At 41.2% G+C, this 25,252-nt stretch overlaps 2 protein-coding genes across 2 annotated transcripts; both read left to right on the top strand.

The window, feature by feature from the left end:
* The first annotated feature begins 1,605 nt into the window (after positions 1 to 1,605).
* Positions 1,606 to 8,055, top strand: tmem222b (transmembrane protein 222b). Its single transcript, XM_087835225.1, has 6 exons — positions 1,606 to 1,764; positions 2,356 to 2,440; positions 3,451 to 3,482; positions 3,576 to 3,672; positions 3,765 to 3,895; positions 6,054 to 8,055. Exons 1-6 carry the CDS (start codon positions 1,649 to 1,651, stop codon positions 6,139 to 6,141), a joined length of 549 nt encoding a protein of 182 aa, XP_087691351.1. The 5' UTR covers positions 1,606 to 1,648; the 3' UTR covers positions 6,142 to 8,055.
* Positions 8,056 to 10,356: 2,301 nt separating this feature from the next.
* Positions 10,357 to 13,280, top strand: tpbg1b (trophoblast glycoprotein 1b). The gene is made up of 2 exons (XM_006810437.2): positions 10,357 to 10,991; positions 11,269 to 13,280. Exons 1-2 carry the CDS (start codon positions 10,738 to 10,740, stop codon positions 12,116 to 12,118), a joined length of 1,104 nt encoding a protein of 367 aa, XP_006810500.2. The 5' UTR covers positions 10,357 to 10,737; the 3' UTR covers positions 12,119 to 13,280.
* The last annotated feature ends 11,972 nt before the right edge of the window (positions 13,281 to 25,252 follow it).

The following is a 25,252-nucleotide window of genomic DNA, read 5'->3' as shown; positions in this document are numbered from 1 at the left end:
ATGGAAAACTTAGATTTAATTTGAGTGTTTTGACTAAAACAGCTTTTAGTTTCAGTCATAATTTAGGCATCTAAGTTCTTATAGTTTTACTCAGTTAAATAGCATAAGTGTTATATAGTGTATATTATTATATATATATATATATATATATATATATAATATTATATAGTGTTTCAGTTGACTAACAGTGTAGGTGTAACAGTGTAGGTGTAACAGTTTGGCGTGTTTTTACTAGTGAGAGTCATCCACACAGTTTTCAAAGCATCTTACTTTCCTTGACATCAAATGCAAAACGTGTCCACACGTCTACCTGTTTCTTCCTACCAAGTGTTGACATTTTATGGCATTTTCATGAGTGTTACGACCCGGCTGAAAAGCCGCAACGTAAATAAGGAGATGGACACCAGAATTTAGGTGAGAAGAGGTTCTATCTTAAAATGCGTTGCAAGTTGGCTAAAATAGCAGGTACTACCAAGGCAAGGACTAGCGAGCCTCCCCTGAAAGCCTGCCTCAGGTATGCTTTTATCCACACCTGACTAGGTGTGGCAAATTAGCAACAGCTGAACACACTGAGGAGATTAGGGGCTGAAGAGGGGCGTAAGAATGAGAAACAGGGACCATGGGAGCTAGCTGTACCATTTCCCATTGTGTTGGATTAAATAATTAGCTTGTGTTAAGTGTTAAATTAAGCCTTTTCATGTTTTTATAACCTTAATACTATAGGTTTTCACATGAACGCGCACACGTTCTTATCTTCTTCGGCTCTTATTATCTTGGTTTCCCTGACGACCACCTCTTTTTCTTCCTTTCAGCACCTCTTGCCCACACCCTGCTCTCAGATGAGTGTTAAAAACTGTAAGTACAACCCAGGAAGCTTTTCTTGAGTAAAGCACTTATGGGCTGTATCCACTTTGAAAATGAGTGAAAAAAAAAATAAAAAGAATAAATGTTTTCTTTGTCAATAAAGGAAATACTAATGGAATAAAAACAAACATTTCCTCAATACCCGTTTCTCCGGTTGTACATTTTCAGAAAAGTTAGTGATCCCAGTTTGTGTGGGTTTTTTTAAAAAAAATTTGTTTTAATTTAATTTAATTTTTATGGATGTAATACACATACTCACAAGAATGCATTATCCTTACAAATGTGGAACCATTTAAATGGAAATAAACCGCCTTTCCATCAGCATAAGATTAAGATTGCCAAGAAGCATTGTTAGAACAAATAATCGACCAAAGACAACTTTCCTTACTTTGTGTGCAAACACACACGTATCCCACTGGTGACTGATTCCTCATAGGCATACAAGTATCCCGGAAACAACTGCTGTCACGAATCCAACAGGATAGTAAAGCCAGAATAGTGAAGTCTCATCAAATAAGAGAAGGCGCTTCTGGTTGAACCTTTCAAAGTAAACGATGTAACTTTTATAAAAGTGCTTTGCGCTTTTATTCTGTCTCTATTTTTCTCAGATGTGGCGATAATGTCGGTGAATGTAGAATATCTGTTGATGCTGATGCCGTCTTTACGATGTTTGCCAACTAAAAGTAGATGTAGTGTTTTATTTTGACAGTAAGATTTTTTTCCCCTGAGTATCCGGGTAGCTTGACGCGGTGGGACAAATGAAGTTCATAGTCCACAGCTGGTGATGGCGGATGTTGAAAAAGAGAGCATGAAGAATTACCGCATAGCTTCGGAGAAAATTAACCCGGAGGACAGTCGCTATCCTTACTGTATAGTGTGGACACCTATCCCCGTGTTATCGTGAGTTATCGCTTTTTGGCTAAATGCTCCAGAAATCGCACGAGGTGACAGCAGTAGCTTAGCTAGCTAGCAGACGCACAGTACCTTCCTGTTGCTGCCCTTCTTCCAAAACGATTTATATTAGATTATCTTCGCTGCTAACAAATGTCTAAGTTACAGCTGTGCACGAAGAACGGTTACATTTAATGAGCACGGTTTAAACTGAAGATGTTTGTACGTATAAATATAAATATGCAGATATTTGGATCACCGATACGAAGCAAACAAAATGGTAAACATGCCAGCTGTTAAGTGATATGCTTAAAGTCAGCCGTTGAGGACTTTGGTTCATCAGTCAGTGTTATAGTTCTGCGAAAGTATATCTTACTGAAACTTTGACTATCACAACGCAGTTGCTTTAAAACTCATACTATCGCCTTTATTTTCCGTAATATTACTAGTAAATAATACACTAATCAAAAGTGTGTGTTTGTATTGGCTTGTCTAATCTCAACTTTTGCAGTCAGGCCCTCTTAAATAGTACTTCAATGTAGTGATGGTAACTTTGCATGTTTGTTTGTTTGTTTGTTTGTTTGTTATTGTTTCTCTCAGATGGCTTTTTCCCTTCATTGGTCACATGGGTATCTGCACTTCCACTGGAGTCATCCGGGACTTTGCTGGGCCTTACTTTGTTTCAGTGAGTACTGACTGAAGTTCTGCAGCATTCACCAAACAATCCTTTAGCCTTTTATGCTAGATTTACTATGGTAAAATGCCCTTGTTCGTGATAGATATGAGCGTAAAGAGCTCACTATTAGTTTTAACAAAGGGTCCAATAAAAATCGGACATGCTGTGCCTTGAGACCTGTTGCCTTTAAATCCAGTATTTCTCACTTCTGACACAGAATATAAAATAGAAATGAATAGATGGCTGTACATCTACATACATACACTGTGCAGTATAAGCAAATGAAGGCACAGCGCTATTGTGTTTTAATGTGGGACATCTAGGTTTTCCAGTAGAACCAGTAAGACTGGTCCCCAGTAGTGTAGGAAGTCATTAATTAAGTGTGGTTTTAGTGCTACAAAGTACTCTCCCAGTTATCTCATGAGCAATTTCATACATTTGCAGTGCCACCGCTGGATTATGCTGTGCTGTGGCAAAAATAGCGATGTTTGCCTTGTGTGCCAGAAAACATTCTGTCTTTGCAGCTGTAGAAATTCCTAAAGAGAGCTTTGTTTTGCTGCACTTTTGTGTTGTCAGACTATCGTTCAACAGATTCTTTGTTTTGTGTTGTTTTTTTTTTGTTTTTTTTGGAACATTCAGATTTGTTTATTCCAAAATGTCATTTTCTTTTATGGGAATTGAAGGTACACTATTCCTTGTAATAGAAGAAAGAGTACAGAGAGCTTGCAGCTTGGATCCATTTTGAGTTGTATACACAAACAAGCAAACACAATACTGAATCCTAACAAACAGGATGTTAGACCCATTTCCTAAATTGATGCTAAACTACATATTCCGGCTATTAGGGTGCTGAAAATGTCTCTTAATCAACCTTACATAGCTGAACAAGTTTTGCCCTAATGGTGGTGTCTTTATTTAGTGCTTTGATGTAACCCCCCACCCAAAAGAAAAACCCCAAACAACATAAAACAGCTTTCAGTGAGCACAGGTAACTTAAAGAAATATTTCATCTTTTGCAGGAGGACAACATGGCTTTTGGACAACCAACAAAGTAAATAAAAATCGTATTTTTTATTTATGGAGGACTTGTCTGTTTACATCTGTCATACACAACAATAAAGTTTGTTTTCCTCCTTAAATCCAGATACTGGATGCTTGATGTAAGCAAGGTTTACACCAGCGGCTCCAATGCCTGGGACACAGCCGTGCATGACGCTTCAGAGGAGTATAAACACAGGATGGTAAATATGTGGTCTTGTGTGAATGACTTTGCCTCAACTGTGAAGTGAAGAAATAGTGGGAATGATTCTTGATAATGTTGTCTTCTCCAAAGCACAACCTATGCTGTGATAACTGCCACTCGCATGTCGCAATGGCTCTGAATCTGATGCGATATGAAAACAGCACCTCGTGGAACATGATCAACCTCTGCCTCCTCGCTCTCATCCACGGAAAGCATGTGAGGTAAGAAAAGCTCAGCGTGTCTGAGAGACAGAAAAAGACAGAAAAACAGTTGATGTGGAGTTTTTAGTGGGCAAACAGTGCAACAGGAAATTATTGATGACCAGACTCTGGTGTGTATCTGATATTGGTTTAGTACTGAATTCGAATAGCTAGGCTGGATAGTGGATCCATTCCTTTCAATTCTGCATTGTTCTGCGTTTACTGCACCACACGTCAGCAGCAATTCCCTGGCTTACTGGAACCAAACGTAACAGTGCATGAAGAAAAACTAAGATCAGTCTGGAGGCATTTCCGGTTTGCTATGCCAACATGCTCTGTTTTTCTCTTATGTGCTTTATATTGTCTTTGGGATGAGATGCACATACAGTGAAACAGAGAGCAGAGAAGGGAGAGAAATTGGAGTAATCCTAACTAACAGCAGCCAGTCCCCAGCTCATGCCCCGATCAATGATTTTGACCAAAACCTTCACTTTGTCATACCAAAGATTGATTTTTTTTTTTTTTTCAAGCTTGTTAGAATTGTACACAAACTTTTTATTTTGCTTTATGGACTCTATTTCCGTGCATGTTTCTATGGTTCAATAAATCACTTCACCGGTTTCCTGTTTTCCTGACGAAGTATAACGAATTCAGGGAAGCTTACAAACCCATTTAGAGGCTCAGTTCATGCTTTTTTTTTTTCTTTTTTCTTTTTTAAAGACATCTCGTGGCACTCAACTGTAGACTGTTGCTAAAAAAAACAAACACAATTATTAATCACATGAATTTTCTATCCAAATCTAACCTCAGTTATGATGATCTAGTGACGTTTTACTTGATGTTTCATTTGCTCCAGATAAGCATGAACAGACTAACAGTATCCTTTTAAAAAAAATTCATCTTCCGGGGAGCAATGAAGTGAACTACTTTCAGAGGAATGCATATAGTATTAGTGACTACCATCCTTATTCTCGAGATATCTGAAGGCTGTCTACCTTAGAAGGTGATACAGTGCAAGCCCTGTACTCCACAGCTGCTCTTTTCAAAGCCTGCCTAAGAAGTAGGGCTGAAGCCTGTGAATGAGGTTTCTCTGTGGAATCCCAGGGGTTCGGACATAATTTCACAGGTATGCCTTGAACCTGTTGTGTCTCAGGACAAGAGAGAGAGACCTGATTCTTGGGAAATAATAAGAGTGTATATAGGACATTACTGGAATGTCTTTAAATTATAGCATGACAATAAAAAAACTACACATCCCAGCAGAACTGCAGTAATTGTCAGAAAGTATCGGGAAGCGAGACCTCTGAAGTTGTTGCAGTCACTCAAAGTTTTTTTTTTTTTAATTATTCTTAATTGAAAATGTGTTCTGACTACCTGCTTGATCGTTACAATTTTAAAGGGTTGTTTAGTATAACTTAATCACTCTTACTTATGCAAAGCGGCCTCAATATTTATTCTTATTTAATCTAAGGATATTTCTTGTGACTGCTTTACTAGTCGATTAAATTCAAGAAAAAAAATCATGCTATTCTGCTAGTCTTAACACAGATGCCACAGAAACGTGTAGCCCTTTGTGCTATATATACTAGTGTGCACATACACACACACACACACAATTTAAGTTTGCTGAGTGTGGCTTAACATAAGCATCGCTAACATCATCAACCTTCTTTCCTCTCAAGTTGATTAAGAGTTGAATTATATTTATACAGCGCCAAATCAGAACAACAGTCGCCTCAAGACACTGTATATGTAAGGTAGACCCTACAATAATACATACAGAGAAAAACCCAACAATCATATGACCCCCTGCATCAAGTACTTTCCATTTTGCTTGTTTATCCCAAAAGTCCAGACACCAGTGTGTGCGATGTCTGTGCTCTAATTAACGTATTTTTCTCTTAGTTTTTTAGCTTTCCACACCAGCTGCTTGTTTTGCTTCTCAGCAGGGTTAAACAAAAAAAAGATGTGTATATCATCTTCACTGATTGTTGCCATAGCTACAGGAAGAACAAGGTTGAAGATGCCATGTCCCTTGTCTTCTGCTGGTCATTATAAGGGCTGTGGTTGGGATGGGAGGGGCTCATAAAAAAATAAGAGCTCATTCCCCCGATTTGTATTTGTGTACATCACCGCATGCTTGTTTCCTCACCTTGGTTTTCCTGTCATCTCTCTCCAGCTGTGCAGGCTTTCTGAAGACCTGGCTGCCTTTTCTGATGCTCATGGGCATCGTCCTTACAGTGGCCCTGGCCCTCAACCTCCGGTGACCTGGGAGCAAGTCTAGGGACATGGTGGAAACCCCCTCGTGGGTCAGATGTGGCGCTGACCTTTTGAACAACACAGGAGAGGGGAAACCAGTAACAAAGACTCCTCACCTCTGAGAGAAGATTGATGGAGAGGATTGTCCAGGACATGCCTGATTGCTGGCTCGAGCATGATCACTGGCTTTACTGCCGTGTGGATGCTAGAATGTCCCAGTGATGGAAGTCCATTTATAATCGCCTGCAATGACTAGGACTACACAAAAGCATTTATTGGATTCTGAATATTAAAAGTGTGACTGGCGGTTTTAAGCCATTGCCGCCTGCAAAGTGTAACAGTAAACAGTTGAAAAGAAGTACCTACATTGTTGAACTCTTTGAGGGAAACACATCCATGCCTTGCTTTCAGATTTTACTCGGATTGGGATTGTAATCCCATGATTCAGTGCTTCCAGGATGCCAAATTTATAGTGGGGCGCACCAACATGTTAGTTCAGTTAGCTGCCTTTCTGCAGGAATCTATTGCATCTCATGCTTGACCTAACGTAGCTCTTCCACAGCACTGCAGCGTCTACCTAAATACACAAAAGCAGTTTGTGTCTTTGTGCATTTTCTTACTCTGTAGGATATCAAAGAGTTTGCATCTTCAAAAGGGAAATATTTTCTCAGATCTGTTGGACATGCATTGCACATATCACCTCATGATACTGTTATCTATCAGTGCAACAATTGTAGCAACCTCAATGAATGTGGCTGTGGTAGAAAATTAGAGAATAGAGAAGCCTTTTTGTGTGACCAGCACAGACTGTGTCCTTCCATATCTTAGTCTCTCGGCAGTGGAACAGTTTGTCTGTGACTCTAAAGGTGTTGATGAAAAGCCAGCTGATGTCAGCGGTATGAAACCTGCTGCGATTTCGTTTTGTTGTCCCTTTGCTGCGTTCGACTTTTATGAGAAAAAGCCAGAGTCAGTGCCTCGAAACGACCTCTCTTTGCATTTTCAGCTTTATGGTCATTTTTGACTCCTCCTTCTAAAAAAGAAATGCACATGATGGTTGGCACTCAAAATCCGTTGCCATGGCTGTCGTGAACAGCTTCAAATCCCCTCATTGTTTGCAATCAAACAGGGAAAAAAGTGTTGAGCCCTCTCTTTGTCTGCGGTGCTGCCAGAAGCAGCAGGTAGCCAGGATCCTCAGGTTTTTTCACGCTCACCGACCCCTGTTGAAAATCCCCCGTTTCCACCTCGGCGCCTGACCAGCGTCGCTCGCTCCTGCTGTTTTTCACCTCTGCAGATCAGATTGGAAGGTCATTGTGAAATGTCAGCACTGTTTCGCAAAGCTTTGATGTATACCGACCAACATCCTGCAATAATCCAAAGTAGATGTCATTTAAGTGTGAGCTTAAAGGGGTTTTCTGTAGTAACTCCAGGGCTAACACCATTTTCAGGCTCCTGTTGGAAGCAGAATTTCTGTGGCCTCTAGTTCTGTGTTTCACCCATGTTGCCTGTAAATACTTACACATCAGACTGTACATCAGGTGCTCTTTATATACTTCGCTAACTTGATCACTCTTCAGATTTGAATGGCCCTCTTTACTGTACTTGTAATGTCTGCTTGGCAGTGAGGCAGACCTGTGCCTGGATGAGTGTGTGTGTTTGTGCGTGTTCTGCACATTAGAGAGAGCATGCACTTGCATGCCAGCATGTGTGTATTGCATGCATGCGAGAGTGAAACTGTTGGAGAGGGATGTTCGTGGTTGGCTCATAGCTATCGCTTCTCGATTATTAATCTGCTGCATATCATTGCAGCAAACTGCCTAGTAATTGATTTCTATATTTATTACTCAGTCTTTCCCTTAATCTCTTTAAAATGTTCTGTATTCACTGGTAAAATTGAGTGAAAATAAATAAAATATTAGATTGTACCAGACCTGCCTGTTTGTGTTTGAAATGGCCAATCTGGATCCCAACTAGATTAGCTCTCTATAAAATATAAAAACATTTTATTTAGTAATACTTTAAAGATACAGGAAAAAATGTTCTAGGGTAGAATCGAACCCAGCCATCTGCAGTAGCCTTTTGTATAAATGAGTTGCCTTCTCAACCAGGTGAGATGTAACAACACCCACAGGGAGAAAAGGGAAGCTGCTTTTTACGACTATTGTAACATGAAAATTGATTAAAAATCATCAGTGATTCCAGTGAAGTATCAGTGTAAGCATAACACACTATTTTCTAATATTTTGTAGATAACTAGATTATTTTTTTGGTTATTAATTTGCATCGCTGAAAAACTATGATGATCAAAGAACGAGTACTTAAACTAGCTGGGATCTGGATTGTCAGCTTTGGGAGCTCAAAGTTAAAAAAATCAAATCTGGTAAAGTATTTGTTTTGTTCTGAGGGAAGAGTTTCATGTGTCTTAAATGGTTGATTTCAAATGTGTGTATTGCTCCCTTTGACAGAACAGAACAAACTGCCTGTAACTGGAGTAAAAAGAGAAGGAGACACCAGTGCACGACTGAGCAACAGGAACACTTGTGCCACCAAGTCTGGGAAACTGATGCCTCGCCGGCACTGAAGAGGCAGCAGCAGTGAATTATATCTCTGCTAGTTTGGGAAGGGAATAGTACACACTAACCTTCACAGACACACTAATATATGAAAGCTTCACTTAAAAAAAGTCATCATAACATGGCTCTTATTTCTTAGAGAAAAATAATTCTGATGAATAAGCTGAGTGAGCATGCAAAGGCCAGAACCATTTAACTAGTGCAAAAGGCTAATATGATCAATAAGACAATTAACGCAGCAAACTTGGACATGAGATGTGTAGTTGTAACCTACACCAGACCTTTTGTAGGGATAAATTTAAATGTAAGGAGCTTTTTGCATTAAATGACATTTTATTTGTAGTGGTAGAATAGGTCAGTAGCCCTTTAAAATGCATATGTATGCCCTAAGATGTCAACTATTTCTTTTAAATGACTGAGCTGAGCAGACTACACTGCTGTGTCCAAGAAGGAGCATGCCTTTAAAGAAAACGTGGAAATGTGCTCATTATGCCTAAACTGCAGTGACATTTAAGGTGCAGACTTGGTGGACCTGTCTGTGGAAAATCCCAGTAGAAACAAAGAGTAAAGTGAAAATCCCTTTGGTGTTCTGTAATTGCGCTAAATGTCAGAAAACGGACGGCAAACGGTGCCTTTGAATGTGAAACCTGTCCTTAATGAAGCAGCTCATTTAGCGCGCTTTGAGGCATAAAAGGCAGTGGAGGAATGAACGGTCCTTTTGAGAGCAGCCGGCATGCCTCACAACATTGCCGCCTGTAACACATAAATATGAAGGTATATTTCTGAAAGAGAGATTGTCCAGATCAGCAGTACTTTGGGCCTATTTAAGGGCGGCCATGTGCGGGAATGCCACTCTGAGTGGAGATGATGTGAATGGTTTTAGATGTTGCCTCCTGCGGTGCCTTGTTGTATCCAGGAGCCGGGTCCTGGAATGCGGAGACCTGTGGCCACAGCGATTCAGACCGCTCACAAAAGACAGTTGGGATGCTATTATTAGTGCCACCATCCATGTATACTTATACCAGTCTGCAATGTCAAAAAACCTCCTTTGTTTCTCTAATCCCAACATATCTTCTATGCTGCAGACCATACAGATGCGAACTCTGAATGTGTCCGACCCCCAGCCTTAATGCGTATAAAAGTTATTAGAGATTTGTGGCTCTGCTTTTCTCTCTCTCGAATTCGCATCATTCAGTCGTGACTGCTGTGTTTCATCAGGGCTGTCAGCAGGAGGGATGATGTTTTAAGACTGAGTCATGATATGCGAGAGCCTTGCTCGTCTTTAAATACTCTCGGAAGTCATTCAGGTAGTAGTCATTGGAAGTTGTCGGAATAAATTTATAAAGAAGAGGAAGTCCTCGCAGCTCTCATACTCAGCTGCCAAGTGGCCAAAAGTCTCATCATCCAGTAAATCATCGTGGTGTTGAAGAAAAGGGGGGATCAAAGGCTGAAGGTTGGCCCCCAAACACTCCTCCCCCACATTTAGCGCACACCACCTGGGGAGCTGGGAATGACGAGTATGTTTGCCTGTTCTTTGTTCTGAAATACAACTGTTAAAGTCCAGAATTCATTACATTCACGTTTATATTTGAGTGCAGAAAAAAGGAGAGAGAGAGCGCGCGCTGAAATCCCGGCCACTTTCTCCTCCTCATCCATCCTTCATGCCTGCGCTCTCTGCTCAGGGCTGAGGGGAAGATCTCGTAGATCCGGGCGGAGAGAAGCCCCTCCCCGCAGATCACTACACTCCTCGATGGTCCTTTTAACTTCATTGCTGGAGCAGAAGCAACGCCCCGAAGGATCAAACACCCCCTCTGATCTGCACGACCCTCACTTTTGTTCTCATGGAAATCAGAGCCAGCCTCCCGGCCACACTTTCTGCAGAGATCCAAAGTTAAAGGCGCACTCCCGGCCGGGACAGCTCGTGATCATGATGTTTCGGTGGAGCTGATCGTTTCTCCCCGTGTGCGTGTATTCTTTGTCGCTGTTTCTTGCCGCCGCTCTCTAACCGGACACTTTTTTGTTTTCCTTTCCAACATGCTGGATTTGATGCAGGGCATTGTTTTCTGCGCGCTCCTCGCCTCCGTATACGCTTCTTGCCCTCCTCGCTGCGAGTGCTCAGAGGCGGCTCACACCGTAAAGTGTGTCTCCAAAGACCTGCAGAGTATCCCGGCTGGGATCCCGGGATACACGAGGAATCTGTTTATAACGGGGAATCAGATCAGCCGGATCGGTCCGGAGTCTTTCAAAGGATTGGAGAATGTTACCAACCTATCTCTGAGCAATAACAGGTAAGAAACTCTCCCCGAGCTCTGGGGCTCTTTGTTTTTGTGCTAATGCAAAGCTCCGAAGGACTGAAACTGTGACAAAACTCATTCTTCACCTGACCCCCATTGTTCTTGAACTGCACCCATCCATTGGTTTAAGTTCTGTTACCCTTGTGCATAGTAGTAGACTGTGTTAAAACGACCACGTTCAGTTTTCTTTCAGGTTTGATTCGAGGTAAATGTGCTTTCATTCTCTCAGTCTTGATGGTGATTGCTAATGATGTGTCATCTTCAAATCCAGAATTTCCGAGGTGGAATCCCTCACCTTCAAAGGACTGCACAGGCTTCGCTCTCTGGATCTGAGCAACAACCAGCTGGCTGTTATTCATCCCGAGGCCTTTGCCGTCCTGAACCAGTCTCTGCGGGAGCTCAACCTGAGCCGAGCCCTCTACAACCACTCTGCGGTGACCGACTTGAGCACGGCTCTCCACTGGAGCTCCCTGGAGACCCTGAGAGCACTGGACCTGTCGGACAACAGTCTCATCTTTTTGCCCCCGCACATTTTCTCCTACCTGAGCAGCTTGCGGATGCTCCGGCTTTCCAACAACTCCCTGGTGGCCATCCACAACTCCACCCTTTCGGGTTTAGAGCAGCTGGAGGTGCTCGACCTGACGCTCAATGCCCTCAAGTCTCTGTCAGAAGAGGGCCTCCAAGAGCTGGACTCCCTGCCCAGAGCTGCTCTCCTGCTGGGAGAGAACCCGTTCACGTGCACATGCGGAATTGAACCTTTTGCTCAGTGGCTCAACAGGTCACAGAATCGCATCAGAGACGTCGAGAGCCTCGCGTGCGCCTTCCCGGCCAGCATGAGAAACACGTCCTTGCTTGCCGTGGGGACGATGACTCTGGGATGCCACGAGAGAGATGCTGCCGCAGATCTCGCTCTGCAGACCTCTTATGTCTTCTTGGGTATAGTCCTGGGCTTCATCGGCCTCATCTTCCTCTTTGTACTCTACCTCAACCGCAAAGGCATCAAGAAGCGCATCTATGACATGCGAGACGCCTGCAGGGAGGTGTGGGAAGGCTACCATTACCGCTTCGAAATGGACTCTGACCCCAGGTTATCACAGGTCTCCAACAGCGCTGATGTGTGAGAGGACATTTTGCTGTATTTTCTGATGAGACAGACTTTCTCACCCCCACACATATATATAAGTAGAAAAGTGTATAAAATGTACAGATGTGTAAATATATACAAAGCAACATGTTCAGAGCCTTTGAGCCATGGTGACTGAAGCATGCACTGTTATCGGCTATCGCTATTCCTTTGCTGTCCCGAGTGGGCACGATTGTTCCAAAAAGACTATGCTGGCTGACTTTTCTTATATCTCCTGCTCTTTATGTACTCCACAAAAGTAACAGCAAGTGCCTAAAGTCAGGTATTGTTCTCCACATGGCACAGTCATTCAGTATTTAGCTGTTTGAAAAGAAGCAACAAAACGCTGCCATACAAACTCGACACTATTAAAACAAACCTCTGGGAATTTAAAGCACAATCACTCACTCATCTTTAAACCATTTCACCCCCACCTCCTCCCTCCCAGGGTGCTGGAGGGGGAATTAAACCACCAGAAAGTTTTTCCAAACGCTCTCCTTAAAAATAACAATGATAAAAAAAAATATCACCGCTCCTCTTTGGCAGTGTATAAGAGGGAGGGGTGGACAATCCAGCGCAGACCAGCGAAACTCTTCCGGCCCCCCTTCTGCTATTTTTTTTTTTCAATGAAATGTCGCTTTGTGTCAGTTCCTTGAGTTTTATTGTCAAAATGATGAGAACCAGTCCCGGGCCCGAGGCCGCTGAAAGCAGTCTCCCTCCCTCTCTCCCTCCTTAAAGACAACAGGCTGCTCTGGAGGCTCTTTGAAAGAGAGGTCTGGCTCTCCACATTTTTCTGTTTACGGGATTTTTTCTCTCTCTTTCCGATGATAAGATACAGATGATTCTGAAACACCAGCTACATTGTTTCATTCAGCAGTTTGCTCTGACCAGTTAAGGGCATTAAGTCTTGTGAAAAGGAAGAAGAATATGTTCTTGGCTTTTAGTTTTTCATTTCGAGAGAAGTGTCCTTTTAGGGGAAGTTGTTTTTCCAATAATTCTTCGTTCACCTCTTTAACATCCAGAAGGTCACCGGTAACCATCTAGGGTCAGGGGTAGGTTTACGGTTACTTTACCACCACCCCCACAAACCCTGGGCTCAAACCCTACCCCTGACACTTAGGTGGACTGTCGATGATCCGGTGGGGGGTTAGAAATTAAACATAAATCAATCCAGCATGGCCAAATAAATCAAAATGTATCCTTACAGCATATCTATTTCAGCCATTGTCGTCTTCATAGAAGACAAAAGCGATTCTCTCAGGCCTTTTGAGGCTCCAAATTCAGACAAACACACACAGAGCGGATGACAAGCTGCCATTCATCAGTTTGTTTATTACCCACATTTCTAGCTGTCTGTGGTGCAAAGGAGGCCTGCAGTTAAGTGAAACAGCCTCACCTTTGTTTGATGCCAAAGTAGCATCTTCATCCCATCAAGATGTTCTCCATACTCCCCTGATAGCGGCCCAGAAGCGTTTATAACCTGGAACCAGTTCACTGCATGTGGAATGACAAAGCATTAGAAAGTTGTACATGTCCGTGTTGTCATTTAGCCCAAATGTAACCTTGTGCGTTATGCAAACAGCAGAAATGAACGTACTGTTGATGCGCGGAGGTATCATTTCTCCCGAGCTGCGGCACCACATTAAGCCGGGCATTTACTCGGCGATGAGAAAACAATTGAGGCTCGTACGCCGCGCACAAAGGGACGGCTCCGGTGGCGAGACGCCTCAAATGAGCTTTGTTTCTCGGCGCTGAAAAGACGCCTTGTTGACACTCATTCTGTTTCTGTTTTCACAGACGGCCATTATGCTGTCACGTAATAGGATTCACTCACGATGACAAAGTCGAGCGCTCTGATCCAGCTATTGTTCAAGTGTCATCATTCCTAATAATCTCCTCCTGGGGGGAAAATCCCGGGAAAAGTTTTCATTTGGCATTGCGCAACGTGTCACAACCGGGACATTAAGCCGGCCACGGGTCATTGGTGTCAATTTGCAAGACAGAGAGAAGAAGAATGGTTCCCTGCATGCCATTACTTCCGTTTTCACTCATTAAAGTGTGGATTTGAAGCAGTGCCTTTTTGTCTTTTTATGAGTCTGCCTGTCTGAGAAATGTATGGTGTGCTTGCTGTATGGGCTGTGGGAGACTGCCTCAGCAGGAATCCAAGGAAAGAGAGGAACTTACAGACCCATCCAGGCGCTCTCCATTACTCCCTGTGCTAAAGAGAGGCTTGTTAAAAACAGGGGGAAAAAACTACTCCAATTACTCCTCTCCCTCAGACTGCCGCACGTATCTGATTAAAAGATCATGTCTCTGTTTCAGTTTTGCTCACCATGTCTTGCGTTCCCACAGGCTGTTTTTTTAGGTTTCTTTTGAGGAAGCAGTTTTAAAAAGTGTAACAGCTTTATGTTCCCGTGCAGCGTGCGGTTCGCGCAAAAATACATATTCAAAGGATTTCTTTCTCACTTATTCCTCTGGAGCGCAGCAGGCTTTTGATTTTATACGCCTGCTGTCTCGGGGAACATCTTGGCGCCATTACACTGGGCTTTAATGGCCGTGATAGAGAATATGCCTTGAAAGCGATCGCCACATCTGCGAGGAATTGAACATGTTAAAAAAAAAAAAACATAAAAAAATAAACCCACAACAGTCAGCAGCGTGATGACAGAGACAAAGTGGCATTTCCACCTCCCCCCACTCCCACTTTCCTCCACTAGCATGGTATGACAAGTACAGCTGTCTCTCCCATCATGGGGATCATGTCATTATTTACATTTGGTATAACTGAACTGTACAAACACTCTGCTTCAGATCCAAAGTGGTGCGCCAAACCTTAGTCTTGCTAGACTTTTACTATAACAGCTATCTTGATTGTGGCGTGAGGTCAGCGAAGTCATTGGCCCAGCTTCTCAGATGTTGCCTATCCATCATCTCTAACAAGTCTGCTCAGTGAAGGTGGAGACTAAAAACTCCAGTGGGGTACTTACCCATTGTTCTGCTGCTCACTTGATCAATGAGGCTAATTGTGTTTGCCAGAGGATGCAAGGAAGGAGGAGTTGGTACAAGTGGCCCAAGTGCCCATTAAAACCAACTGGCCTCCCATTTATCATTTTACAAGGCCTGGAGCTAACTGCACATTTAGAATGGTGCGTAGGCATACACACTGCCATCATAGTATCTGCAAAAAACAAAAGATGTGTATGTTTGGTCTTTCCTCAAACAAATCGATGGTGCAAATTAATAGTTTGCATTTCACTTTGCAAAGATATATATCAGATATATACCATCAACAATCCAAGCAGGTGTTGAAGGAGAGACCGCAATAAGCGGCAGTATCATCGCAGCTTCAATTTTCTGACACAAAACAAGCGACGAGGACTGAAATTTCAGTTTGAACTTATTAAACTCCACAAATGGATTCGATTTGTGCTTGATTGCATACTCCCTCTGTCCCTGCTTTGTGTAAAACCGAGTGTGTGTGTGTGTGTGTATGTGTGTTTCCGCATGTCGCAATGGGATTCTTCATGCTCTTGAAATTCAAACAAAAACCTCTTGGTGCATAACCACAACGAGTCCCCAGACCCGTGATAAATGAGAAACAAATGCTTCTCAACGGAGTTTTGTATGAACGCAACGCTTATGTAAAACATTCCACGGCAACAATGCAGCTGCCCTCTGAAGTCATCATAATCGCATCTCTATTGATCTCCAAATTGACTACGACTTTAAAAGAAGAAAAAGCACTGGACTGCCAGGCCTTATACCCCCACCCTATCCCCTGTGACTTATCCCCCTCCCCGTCCCCTTTTCTGGGCCTCTACCCTGAGAGCAGAGTGTCCTAAAGCCTTGTTGTGGGCTCTGCTGTGTTCCAGCTGGCCGTGGACCAGTCCCTCGATTGTGGCTCGTCACAAGTTTTGTTTAGCGTTGATGTGGTCGTTGTAGGAGGATAAGGCTGGGCAGTTCTCAGTTAAAGTGATCTGTTTTCATCTGTGTCCCACTCATCTGTGTCTACTCAAAGTCTTGATGAAACCCCAAAGTCGAGGCCTTTTCCAGGTACTCGAGTTTAAAGAGAAGAGAGTTCAACTCTTTTTATGTCTCTGATTTAAGATTCTCAAGGGAGCCCAACATGGCGTAAAGATGATCACCAAACATAATCAAGCCATGCGACTGATTCAGCGCACCAAACGAAGGACTCGAGCTATACTTCATTAAGAACTCTCTCCTCTGGCCAGTTCGCAAAAATAGAGTATGGCTGCCGTTTCTTGGTGATTATAAATGGCCTTGACCCATTTTAAAAAAAGGACAAGATACTCACAACTCCTGTGCTACTTCATCATCTGCTTCATGCATCAATGAGCCGGGCTGGAAATGAGCAGCAGGCAGGGCAAATACGATAGTCTGGCTGGAGAGTGGAGTCATTTGATCACAGTATTGTGAGCAGTGGCTTAATTTATTGCTGGCTATGCCTTTTCTTCCAGGTTTCAGCTACAGGAAGTGATGGGAAAAGCTATTTAAACTGAGAAGTAAAGCTGCAGTTATCATTAGTTTCACAGGCGCAACGTGTCAAGAGCGTGCATGTGCAATATGAAAGTTGTTCCTCATAACAGGAGACTTTTTAGTTACACGACAAAGCAGCTGAAGAGCCGCCTAAACTGCTGAGGAGTTGGTGGAGACCAAAACAGAAAGAGGACTGAATCTGGGACACTCCGTGTGTCAGCTGGCCAAAACCACCGTTACAAACCAAGTCTGAGGTTTCTAATGTCTGCATCGGCTCAGTCTTAACCAACATGTGTTGTTTTTTTGGTTTTTTTTTGCATTTTTCAGCCTGGATGCAAATATACATGAACTAGAAATAACAGATTTGCGGGACAGTTGTGGATTTACGGCACCTTTTTTTCTCTTGTCTTTGAGCATCCATCCCAGTCAGCCATAATAACAAGCCTCCACGTTTGTATGATTTCATGATTTATGCTGCGGGTTTGGATGCAGTGCTTTAGAGATCTCTTCCCACATCTCACTGATGCCTCTGGTTAAAACTGATGACCAAAACAAAACAAAAATATGGGCAAACTTGTGATAACTTGGAAGTGTTATGGAAGCAGCGAGGGGAGGGAGTGCAGCCGCTCCGATGATGACGAATCCTTAAGTTCCTGGAATGTGTTAGGTGTGAACTCTCCATAGGTAGTTTGACCTCTCGCCCTCCCAGAGGGAGGAGTTTTAAGCTCATTATTATTGCCTTCATTATTTCAAATGCTTGACCAGATGCCCGAGCTGGAGGTGGCCCTACGCACCCCACAGGGATCTGAAGCACCTGATTGGTCAGGAGGAGAGAATCGGTTCGGAGGCCAAAGGGTAGATTCTTCCGGAGTGAAGACACCATCTGCTGACTGTCTGTCTCTCTGACTTTACATCATCTTGCTACATGAAGGAGTTTGATACGGGTCACTTTGGATGAGAACATCCTGTTACAGCACTGCGTGTGACATCCTGCCTGTAGTATCAGTCTCAGGTGTTAGATGTACAGTCAGTCTCTCCAAAAAGCATTTAAGTTTGATTAAACCAAGTGTAAATCAAAAAGCGCAGACTGTTACACACACTAGAACCTGCTCTAATTAATATTTTTATATTATCAATGGATTAAAATGGAAACCTCTGCAGATTCCTTACTGTATGGTGCTTTTTGACATATTTCTGCTCATTATTTAGGCTTTCTGTCCCACAGCCTTGCTGCTTGACACAGAACGGGTGGTTAATTTCAGCCTCATATGAAACAGTGTGAAGATATGCCATTTAATGTGTTGATAGCTCACACGATAGATGTTTTACTTATTAAATGACTTATTGACTATGAATCTTACCTTGTACCCTACTGTAACCCTGAAAACTAGGCCCAACTTTATTTGCTTCTTAATGTCAGACCACTTTTAGCCCAAGCTGTGCAATTCCTACAGTCATACATTAATAAGAAAGACATTTGATTGGTCTCAAAGTGGGCTATTTATGTTTAGCCCAAGAGGTTCTGGGCTTTATGAGGGTCCAAAAGCTATGTCTCAGAAAGCTATACTGTTAGCTTGGTTAGCTCTGTTAGGATGATAGAGTTACCACTTAGAGAATTTACTCACTGCTCCCAAACTTCCAAGACTAGATATGAGCTAGATGCCAATAAAACGGATAGTCGGTGGGTTTTGACAAACAACTTAGGGTAACGTCAGGCAGAACTCTAGTAAACAGTCCAAGAGGTCATATACTGAAAACCAATAACATACAAAGAAACTTAAAAAAACAACAAAAAGACAAAAACAAATGGAAGGCAGGTTGACGGCCGAAATGCTCGAATAGAGACGAGACAATCAGGAAAAATTAAAGAAAGCTGCAGGTGGTGCAGCTACAGAGGACTGACTGGATAGTTGGTGTGACAACTGGAGGGAACCCCGACGAAGACAAAAAGTAAAACCAACCAAAGGCAGAAATGCAGATTATTTCAAAATACAACTAGAAGCAATAAAAAAAGATCACACGAACATGTTATAAAGCAAAAACTGCAGAAGGAAGTCAAACTTTGACAAGAGCCAGATTTAAAGATGGATTTAAACGTTTAAAGTGTGTCCACACATATTCATCTAATGCTCATGGCTCCATACCCCCTAATGTATATAGTAGATGTCTATGAACATTGTTTTCAAGGCTAAATCTGGCCAACCTTTCAAAGGATTTCCATTTTATGTTTAATTTGGCTGAAAAGAGAAAGGTGACTTCAGCCACGTACCAATAACGTACTGCACAACCTTCTGTTCTTTAGAGAGTTAAGAGGTGTCAGAGTGGCACATCAGGATTACAAATGTGTTAAATTAAGTGTAAAATTTAGGCAATCATAATTGGCTGTTGTTTCAATAATTTCATTGTGGTTTTCTAAAGTTGACTCTAGTTGAGGAGTTTGCAGAGGTATTACATTTAGTTCCCAGTTGCCTGAAAGCACTTGATACTGTAAGATGATGATGATCGCCTGTGATTAAGCACTTAAGCGCTTGGTGACAGTGGGAAGAAAAAACTCCCTTTTAACAGGAAAAAACCTCCAGCAGAATCAGGGAGAGGCATCTATGTGCCATAGTTGGCTGTGGGTGAGATGTTGAGGAGATATGCCCTTTCACCTTTTCGCCAGATTTAGACATAAAGGTGCGTCTTTTAAATGACCTTCCTTTTTCACTAGATCATACTGTAGTTTAAAGTCAGGGAAAGTTGTCTTTTCCACAGGTTTTTGCTGGGTGGATAGGTTCTAAATGGAAAAACTGGCACCGTACAAACATGCAGTGTCTTTTAAAAGGAAAATATTAGCATGATTTTGGAAGAACGCTGGTTAGCACCGTCACTCAACAGCAATCCACTGGCTCTGCATGCTCTCACTTGCTTTCTCCACCTTTTTCTGGCAGTCTAAATATATGCAGTTTGGGGTAAGTGATGATTTTAAATAGCTCATAGGTGTTAACGGCTGTCTGTGTCTGTCTGTGACAGTGCGACAGACTGGTGACCTGTCCATTTTAGTGTACCCTGCCTTTTACCCCATGACAGCTGGGATAGACTCCCCCTGCAGCTGTCCATAATTTATTATTCCTCAACGCCATGAAGCCTTAGTTTTATAAAGAACATAATACAAAAAAATCAACTTTTATCCTAAATAACATGCTCTATCCTTACTATGAATACATTTTAATTGGATTTAATCGCACATACACCGTCCTGCTACTACAAATGCTCAGTGGAGCATCCACACAAGAGCAATGCACAGTTCAGAGAAACACACAGTTCACTTTTGAGTATCTTTATCTTTGTTTTTAACAAAAGTTTCTGATTCAGCAGGCGTTGCATGGTTTGACCCTTCTGACAAAAGCCCCCATATCCTGCATAGCTCTGCACATAAATTAGATACGGATGCTGTGCTTGCCTTCTCCTCCACCACACCCCCTTTTTGTGGTCCTGCACACGCAGATATTAATCTGTCTTAGCCAGCACGGAGCTCATGAGCAAAGTGAAACCTTACACAGTGTAACCTTTACAGGAGAGAGGCTTCTAAAATGAGTCTGTGTGCCAATCATCTGCAGGTCAGAGGTCTGCGGAGACCGAACAATGCCTTTCATTTGCTACAACACCCTGCTCTGTAGAAATCGGCATTAAGGCAGAAAATATAAGAGTGTGAGACCCGATGCCGGCAGAAGTTTGAGCAGGAGTGACCATCCCCAGGGAGAGAAGAGTCACCTACGTTGAAGCATAGCTCTCATTTACAGTTTGATTAATGTCACGCGTAGGTTTCTTTTTAAAGCATTCCTCCTGTGTCATCATAACACCTTTGTCATCGGGGAAGGATTCCAGTGGAGGACTTTCATATGAATGTTGATAGGCGTAAATGGAAAGAATTCAGAAAAGAGGAAACTGCTCCTGAAAAAAATTCTTCTGGGCTATTTCCTCTGACAGGAAATTGTGTCTTTGATCTAAGCCACCACACTCATCTGGTCATCGCATGCGAGGTGTCACTCTTTCCTAGAGCGGAGACAAGGAAATTTGCTATCACTGCTGTGACTCATAGAGAATATTGGACACTCAAGTCCCTAAAAGATGAAAAAAGGGACTCTAAATTTGACTAAAGCTAGGCTTAAGAAGTGTTTGATGAAGCACATGTGATGGACAGCAGGAAAAAGTGACTGATTCGTTTGTCTTTGCAGGGAATTGTCATCACTATTGACTAAGCACAGTCAGGGATGAAGATTCACACCTGTCAGACTACCAGGGAGTGTGTCCTTAGCGTGTGTGTGTCCTACACTCACAGTATAAAAGGTCATTTTCATGCGGAGCATCCCACATGGTCACAGATCAGTCAGAAAAAACAGAGGACGCTGATGATATCACACTCACATGCAAATCTAACATGCATTCTGCTTATCACTCTGTGCAGTCACATATAAAAAAGAAGCAGAATTGAAATGAAGCTGAAATCTCTGATATGGAGATTGTGGCGCTGGTATTGCGCCTGATTTATAACCTGCAAACAGAAGGTGGAAGCACATTGATCTTCATGTGTCGTTTGTCACGGTTATAGTCGACCGCATCATTACCGCCGCCTGGGTCTTTTCAGCGTCAGGGGGTAGAGGAGGCATCGTTAATAATGTTAACAAGGCCAACAAGACTTATATGATGGTTGTCAAGGTCAAGCTTGACACAGGGAGGGGAATTCTCTGCCTAGTAGAGCAGGTAAGTTAAATGTTACTGTTTGCAGAAAATTAGTCAGTCGGTTAGTTAGTTTGTTAACCCCCAGCACGAAGGAAACTTTGGGTCTTTTGTTCTAGAAAGAAAATCCATCACTTATCAGTTAAAGGGCAACCGGACCTGCTCACTAGCAGCTGTTTCTCTCTGATTGCTCCCATCATGCTGCACGGGAACCTGAACCAGCATGTGAAGGTGTTTATGTTTGACTTGGTGCAAATTTTTCTGGATGCCCTTCCAATATTAGTTTACTTAATAGGTCTCATATACATTTAATATATCTATTATTTTATATCAAATGTCAATATATAAAATATCTTATTTTAAAGACCTCAAAGTACCTTATCATCCCAATTTAGCACTTCGCTCTCTGACAGCTGGGTTGTTTTTTTTTTGTTTGTTTGTTTTTTGATTTGATTTTATTGATCAGCATTCAAATATCTCAGTGAATACAGAATAAAGATCTACCACAAAGCAAGAAAGCATGAGACAAGGCTAATCAAAAGGTATTGGCTGAAGCATTTGCTTATTACCCCACACTTTTAACAAAAGATCTTTTAGCATGCAGCTCCTGTACACAGGGCTCGAAGCAAAGCATAAAACAAAGCAAAGCAAAAAACAAAACAAACAAACAAACAAACAAACAAAAAAAACTTTCCACCTTAGATAAGTAACTACATCAAAGCAAAACAGTCAAGAGTTTCAGTATTATTATTTTTGCTCTTTTCATTCTTGATTTATATATTTTTCTAGTACTCTATTTTTAAACATGTTTTTAAACATGTTTTTAAACAAGGAAAATGAACTCCACCTTTTTAAATCACTGTCATAACTATTCCACAGGTTAACTCCTCTAACAGAAACACATCTCTGCTTTATATTTGTCCTTATCTTGTTTTTTTAAAAGAAATCTGTTCCCCTTAAGTGTTATTGACTCTCTCTGACTTTAAACAGCTTCTGAGTACTGGGGCAAAGCAAGTTATTTTGTGCTTTATACATTATCTGTGCCATTTTATATTCAACTAAATCATGAAATTTCAGGGTATTCAGATTAATAAACAAAATGTTAGTTGGTTCTATATAGTTTGATTGATTTATAATTCTTATAGCTCTTTTTTGTAACTTGAAAATAGGAAGAGTATTTGTTTTATATGCATTACCCCATATCTCCAGACAATAAGTCATATATGGAAGCAACAGAGTACAATAAAGTGTGTATAATGATTTCTTGTTCAGGACATGCTTTGTTTTGTAGGGAATATCGATGGTTTTTGACATTTTTGTTTTCACATGGTTTATATGAGACTTCCAACTCAGCTTATCATCAATTATCACTCCAAGAAATTTATTTTCGTACACTCTTTCAATTTCAATTCCATTAACCCTGATTTTAGATACATTTTTCATTTGTCTAGTGCCAAAAATAATCAATTTTGTTTTCTTTATATTTAACGATAACTTATTTACATCAAACCAGTTTTTTAATATATTTAACTCCTTTTCCGCTGTAGTCAGAAGCTGTTCTAGGTTTTTACCTGAGCAATACAGAGTGGTATCATCAGCAAACAATACACATTTTAACAGTTTGGAAACACTACATATGTCATTTATATATAATATGAATAATTTAGGGCCCAGCACAGAGCCCTGAGGAACACCACAAGTTACCTTCAGCTGATTAGATTTTACATTATTGATTTTGACATATTGATATCTGTCATCCAGGTAACTTTTCATCCACTTGTATGCTAACCCTCTTATGCCATATCTCTCTAGTTTATTCATTAATATAGAATGATCAATCGTATCAAACACCTTTTTAAGTCTATAAAAACACCAACAGTATATTCCTTATTATCTATAGCATTAGATATCCCTTCTACAAGTTCCATCACTGCCATCGAAGTGGACCTTTTCACTCTAAAGCCATGTTGGTTATCACTTAGGAGATTATGCTTCTCCATATATTTATCAAGTCTATTAACAAATAACTTTTCTAACATTTTTGAGAACTGTGGGAGTAGTGATATTGGTCTGTAATTGGTAAACTGACATCTCTCTGTTTTTATGGATTGGAATAACTTTTGCTACTTTCATTTTTGAGGGAAACACACCAGTTCGAAAGGACAGATTACAAATGTATTCGAAAGGTTGCACTATATATTCTATAATACTTTTGACTAACATCGTGTCAATACCAAAACAGTCAGTGGACTTTTTATTTTTAAATGTTTTCACAATGTTAATTATTTCTCTATGAGTTACAGCACCAATAAACATGGAGGACACATGAGTAATATGCTCTGAGTAATATGTTTATTTAGGTCGTTATTATTTCTTGACTCTGGAATTTCTTTTGCTAAATTAAAGCCAACATTTACATAGAAATCATTAAATTCATTTACAATGTCTTTAGTTTTATCAAGCTCAATATCTTTGTCTTTTTTAAAATACTCTGGATAATTCTTATTTTTTGAGCCCTTCTTGATTATACTATTTAATATCCTCCATGTTTCTTGTGTGTTACTTCTACTTTGCTCCAATGATGTGTGGTAATATTTTTTCTTACTTGTTCTTATAATATTTACTAATCTATTTTTACATAACTTGTACGTTATTTCAGCATCTTTTGTCCTCTGATTTATGAATCTCTTATATAGATTATTTTTCTTTTTACATGCATCTTCTATCCCCTTTGTGATCCATGGCTTATTTGATCTGTGATGCTTTCTAGCGATTTTCATTAAAGGACAATATTTTTCATATAGTGAAATTACAGTTGATAGGAATGCATCATATGCACTATTTGAATCTTCATTTGCAAAAACCTCATTCCAATTGTGTTCCTTTAAGTCCACCTGGAGGGCAGCAATAGCTCTTGTTGTTCTAAGTCGTATCATATCAAATATTTGATTCTTTTGTTTAGTTTTGATCCCAAAATAATTTTGAAAAATTGCAAAAACAGGAAGATGATCGCTTATATCAGTTATAAGAAGTCCACCTACTATTTCAAAGTCAATTTTATTTGTGAATATATTATCTATCAATGTAGCTGTATCAGTTGTTATTCTACTTGGTTTTATAATTACAGGGAAAAGGCAGTTACTATACATTGTATTGATGAAATCTGTTGTTTTCTGATGTCCATTTGGGTTGAGCAAAAAATCACCACAAATTATTTGCACTGGGGGCGATCGGCTCAAGAGTTGGGAGTTCGCCTTGTAATCGGAAGGTTGCCGGTTCGAGCCCCGGCTTGGACGGTCTCGTCATTGTGTCCTTGGGCAAGACACTTCACCCGTTGCCTACTGGTGGTGGTCAGAGGGCCCGGTGGCGCCAGTGTCCGGCAGCCTCGCCTCTGTCAGTACGCCCCAGGGCAGCTGTGGCTACAATGTAGCTTGCCAACACCAGTGTATGAATGGGTGGATGACTGGTTGGGGGTCCTTAGGGACTAGTAAAGCGCTATACAAATACAGGCCATTTTTTATCATTTAGGTTGCTAAACATAGCAGCATGTTTTTCATTGAAGGGCATGATCCTGGTGTCCTATAGATGCAACTTATAATTATATTGCTAGCTTTTTCAACATGGATTTCAATAGTAACACATTCCAATACGTTATCTATGGCGCTTGACATACATTCAATCAGACTACATTTCAAAACTTTATGTACATATAAAGCGACACCACCTCCTTTTTTAATTCACCCTGTTCATTGTAAATAATTCGTATCCTTCCGTTTCCATTTCACTAGCTTCATTATCAAGCCATGTTTCTGATATTGCAATTATATTAAACTTTTAAACATTCTTTAATTTTTGAATTTTTTTTATACAGGCTTCTACTATTGAAATGTATGACCGAGAATGCATTTGCCATTTT

The sequence above is a fragment of the Neolamprologus brichardi genome, chromosome 22 (genome assembly GCF_056152115.1).
Source record: "Neolamprologus brichardi isolate AB-2024 chromosome 22, ASM5615211v1, whole genome shotgun sequence".
NCBI classification, from domain to species: Eukaryota; Metazoa; Chordata; class Actinopteri; order Cichliformes; family Cichlidae; genus Neolamprologus; species Neolamprologus brichardi.
This window is presented reverse-complemented; position numbering and strand designations above follow the sequence as displayed.

Bases quoted from the DNA above. Each gene is read 5' to 3' on its own strand.
- tmem222b (XM_087835225.1), top strand. From the start codon at position 1,649: ATGGCGGATGTTGAAAAAGAGAGCATGAAGAATTACCGCATAGCTTCG. The intron at 3,673-3,764 runs GTAAATATGTGG...TCTTCTCCAAAG, and splicing joins AGGAGTATAAACACAGGATG to CACAACCTATGCTGTGATAA. The intron at 3,896-6,053 runs GTAAGAAAAGCT...ATCTCTCTCCAG, and splicing joins ATCCACGGAAAGCATGTGAG to CTGTGCAGGCTTTCTGAAGA.
- tpbg1b (XM_006810437.2), top strand. From the start codon at position 10,738: ATGCTGGATTTGATGCAGGGCATTGTTTTCTGCGCGCTCCTCGCCTCC. The intron at 10,992-11,268 runs GTAAGAAACTCT...CTTCAAATCCAG, and splicing joins CTATCTCTGAGCAATAACAG to AATTTCCGAGGTGGAATCCC.